Consider the following 4,272-nt stretch of genomic DNA (forward strand, 5'->3'; position numbering starts at 1 on the left):
CCCGGCCGCCGCGGTCCCCCCCCAACCCCCTCCGCAGCCCCGTGTCCCCTCCCCCCACCCGGGGCAGGAAGTGAAACCGCCGTCCCCTCCCCCCCCCCCGGAAAGTCCCGCCCGGGGCTGAGTCAAACCGCGACCCGCGGGGGGAGGGGCGGGGTTCTCGCACCCCCAGACCCGCATTGGGCTCCCAAGCCCCCCCAGCCACTCGCGTCCGTGGGGGCACGTGGGGCCCAGCGCGGGGTGGGAGAGGGGGTCGCAATAACGTGTCGCGATAAGGGGGGTGTGTGTTTGTCACAAAATACCCGGGGGGTCGCCATGTGTGGGGGAGGGAGCGCAATAACGGGGGCTTCGTTATAACGGGGGGGTGTCACTAAAACCGGGGGGTGTCGCGATATCGGAATAACGGAGGGGAGGAGGCGCAATAAGGGGGGGGAGAGTCGAGATAATGAGGGGGGTCGGAATAACCTGGGGCGGGTGTCAGGACAATGGGGAGTCACGAGGGGGTCGGGATAACGAGGGGATGCAATAATCGCGGGGTTCAGAATCGTGGAGGGGGTTCGAAAAAGGTATGGGAGTGCGTCGAAATAAGGTGGGAGTGGTCGAAATAAGATGGGGAGCGGGCGCAGTAAGGGGAGGGTTCCCAATAACAGGAGGGGGTCGCGATAATAGGAGGGAGCCACAATGAGGAGGGGGTGTGTGTCGCGATGACGGGGGAAGGGTCGCGATCACCCCCCCCATTCCCGCGCGCTCCGCGGCGCGCGCCGCCCGGGGGGCGTTTCCCCCAGGCCCCGCCCCCCAGGCCCGCCCCGGCCCCGCCCCCCGCCGTGCCCTATGAAAACCCCCCGCGCGGCGCCGGCGCCGCTTCCTCTCGGCCGCCGCCGCGCCGCGCTCGCACCGCGCAGGCGCCGCCGCACGCGGATAAAACCCCGCCCCTTCCCGCGGCGAAGTCCCGCCCCCCGCGCGGCAGGCCCCGCCCCCCGCGCCCCGCCCCGCCCGCCCGCCGCCGCCATGAGCGGGTGGGCGCCCTACGTGGAGACGCTGCTGGCGGACGGCACCTGCCAGGACGCCGCGATCGTCGGGTACCGCGACACCCCCGCCGTCTGGGCCGCCGCCCCCGGCAAGACCTTCGCCAACATCACGGTGAGAGCCCGGGAGCGGCGGGCGCGGCGAGGGGGGGGGGGGTTGAGGCGTTTCCCGCCCAAGCGCGCGGAGGGCGGGGGAACCCTGCGGCCTCCGGGGGCGGGGCCAACCCCCCACCCCCCCGCGACGGGCGCTGGGAGGGACAAAAAAGGGAGAAAAACGCGAAAGCGCCAGCGTGGAGCGCGGAGGGGGGGGCGGGTGCTCAGTGCCGGGGGGGGGGGAACCTCCGCCCCTCAAACCCCTCCGCAGGCGTTTTGGGGGGGGTCGCAGGCGGGCGGGGAGGGAGGTTGGGCCGCGCACCACGTGGTTCGACCACCTCCCTCTCTCCCCCACAGCCCCTTTTGCCATCTATCTTATTGGAGTCCCTTAACGGGATGGGGGGGGCGGTGGTGTCTCATGGGGGGTAGTGGACGGGGACACCCCGCTTTCACTTAAAAACCCTCTAAAAATGTGCGGAATGCGGCCACTTCCCGGTGGGGGAGGGGCGGTCGGGGCTTCCTGTGGGGGAGGGGCGGCGCGCGCGCACCCCCTTCCCCCCTCCCCACTTCCCCCTACGGAAACGGGGGGAGGGGGGAAGTTTGGGGGAGCCCATGGGGGGGTTGGAGGGGGTTATTGGACGCCTCGTTCCCCCTTGGCGTCACGGGGGAGTTATGGGGGTCCCTGGATGCCTGGGCCACCCCTGGGGCTTTTGGCGGGTTCATGAGTGTTCACGGGTTTGGGGTTCGAGAGGATTATGGGGGTACCCTGGGTTAAATCCAGGGTCCTTGTAGGGTGGGTTAAGGGGTCCCCTATGGGGTCTCTGAGGGGATGTTTCTGGGCTCCCCGTGACCTGTTGTTCCCTGTGGAAGTGGTGACCCTGGAGGGTTCTGAGTGTCGGGGGTCGTGGGAGGTCACAGGGGTCCCTGGATCCCCAGGTCCCTTGTGGGGTCCCCTGGGGGGGTCATGGGTCACACGTGGGGTCTCTGGGGGAAGTCATGGGGGGGTCTCTGGACTCCTGGGTCCCTTATATGGTCATGGAGACAAGGTTATGGGAGTGCTTGGACATGCCAGTCCCTTATGAGGTCCCTGCTGGTTTTGGGGGTCTGGGGTCGGGTTTTTGGGGCTGCCCCCTGACCTTCGTTCCCACAGCCGGCGGAGGTGGCGGCGCTGGTGGGCCCCGAGCGGGGGCCGCTGCTGGTGCAGGGGCTGACACTGGGGGGGCTGCGCTGCTCCGTCATCCGGGACTCGCTGCTGGTGGAGGGCGAGCACAGCATGGACCTGCGCACCAAGGGGGCTGCCGGGGCGCCCACCTTCAACATCACGGCCGCCATCACCAACAAGAGTGAGTGAGGGACCCCTGTGACACCCCGTCACCCTGTGACACCCCCTGCCATCCCCTCCCCTGAACCCCCCCATCTTCAACATCACGGCCGCCATCACCAACAAGAGTGAGCGAGGGACCCCCTGAACCACCCCCTGGCACCCTCCATCTCGCCCGCCCTCCCTCCCATGACCCTTCCTGCCATAACCAGCAAGAGTAAGGGACCTCCCTGTAACTGCCCTGTCACCCTGTGTCACCTGTCACTCCCCCCAGCACCATTCACCAACCCCAAAGCCCCCAGATGCCCCCGACCTGTGCTCTCACCCCCCCAAATCTATACACGGGTGTCCTCCAGGTCTCACAGGATCACGGTGTCACCCCGCCATCACACTGTGTCACCTCCTGACCGGTCCTTGTCACCCCCAATGACCCCAGACCTCCCCAGGTGCTCCCCATGTGTCTCATGGCATCACTGTGTCACCCAGTGTCCCCTGCCAAAGCTCCCAGGTGGCCCCCACATGCCCCCCCATCACCTCATGTTACTCTTTGCCCTTTCCCCTCCAGCCCCACCCGTCCATGTCACCTGCTGCCCTCTCACCTGTGTCACCCCTAATCTGCTCCCTGTCACCTCTATCCTCCCCTCCGCTCCAGTTCCCCCCAAATCTCCCCTTGTCCACTCCTAGGATCCCTTCATCCCCCCTATTTTTACCTCCTCCCCTACTACGCCCCCCCCCCCCTGGGGGGGGGGGGGGGGGGGTTTGAGGAGGGTTACGGGGGGTGATGGGTGTTTTGGGGGATTGGGCCCCCCCTTGACACTCCTACCCCTGCAGCCATCGTGCTGGCCATGGGCAAGGAGGGCGTCCACGGCGGCTGCGTCAACAAGAAATGCTACGAGATGGCCAATCACCTGCGGCGCAGCCAGTACTGAGGGGGCTGTGGGGCACCCCCGGGGCCACCCGGGGGCCCCCTGGACCCCCAGGGACCAGCAGGAGCCGCCAGGGACCAGCAGGACCCCGTCCCCCACCCCCCTCTCACCTCCCCATTCCCCGCTGCCGGCAGCAATAAAGTGCCCTTGTGGGGAGTCACTGTGGGGCTGGAATGCGTTGAGCAGGATTTGGGGGTGTGGGGCAGGGACAGGGGAACCCGATATGTGGGGCAGAACTGTGGGGTGTGGCTCTGCCCTCCACCCAGGGCAGGGGGAGCCTTCCCAAACAGCCGGGTCCAAGGGTGCTGCGCCGCACCCCGAGGGGGCAAAGTCTGCAATGGGGCGGGGGTGACGCCCTGGCACCCGCCCCACAACCCCCCCACACTCTCCCAGAGCCTCCAGAGGCAAAGTTGGGGGGTAAAGGCTTTATTGGGAGGCTGCACCAGCAGCAGGGGGGTTCTGGGTGTCTGTGGGAGGGAAAGAAGGTGGTTAGGGGACACTTGGGGTTGGGGGACAAGGGGACACTGCGGGGTGGGCAGGTTGATGAGGGCTGGGGAGGGGATGTGGGGATGATGTGGGGGGATGCTGTGGGGCAGAGGGGGTCATGTGGGGTAGGGGGGATGTGGGACAGGACTGGGCGTGTGGAAGCAGCTCCGGTGCCGTTCAGGCCTTATAAGGACAACGCGGCAGCTCCGGCGCTTCCTGTTCCCCCCCCATCTGACTCATGGAGGGGAGGAGGAGCCCGGATGTGCCCCATGGAGGGAACTGGGGTGTCAGGGGTCGGTCCGTGAGGCAGAACTTCCCCCCCCATGGCATGGAGGGGCCCAGGTGTTCAGGTCCCCTATGTGTCACCCCTACCCCCACTTCCATGGGGCCAAAGCCCCTCATTACCCCGTCACTGTGCCACCTG

The 4,272-nt window shown here is 67.6% G+C and overlaps 1 protein-coding gene across 1 annotated transcript; it reads left to right on the plus strand.

The window, feature by feature from the left end:
• Nucleotides 1-957: 957 nt before the first annotated feature.
• Nucleotides 958-3,523, plus strand: PFN1 (profilin 1). Its single transcript, XM_027632550.1, has 3 exons — nucleotides 958-1,137; nucleotides 2,266-2,458; nucleotides 3,268-3,523. The coding sequence occupies exons 1-3, from the start codon at nucleotides 1,006-1,008 to the stop codon at nucleotides 3,363-3,365; spliced, it is 423 nt and encodes a 140-aa protein (XP_027488351.1). The 5' UTR covers nucleotides 958-1,005; the 3' UTR covers nucleotides 3,366-3,523.
• Nucleotides 3,524-4,272: the final 749 nt, after the last annotated feature.

This window comes from Corapipo altera, unplaced genomic scaffold, assembly GCF_003945725.1.
Source record: "Corapipo altera isolate COAL_440 unplaced genomic scaffold, ASM394572v1 61424, whole genome shotgun sequence".
Lineage (NCBI taxonomy): Eukaryota > Metazoa > Chordata > Aves > Passeriformes > Pipridae > Corapipo > Corapipo altera.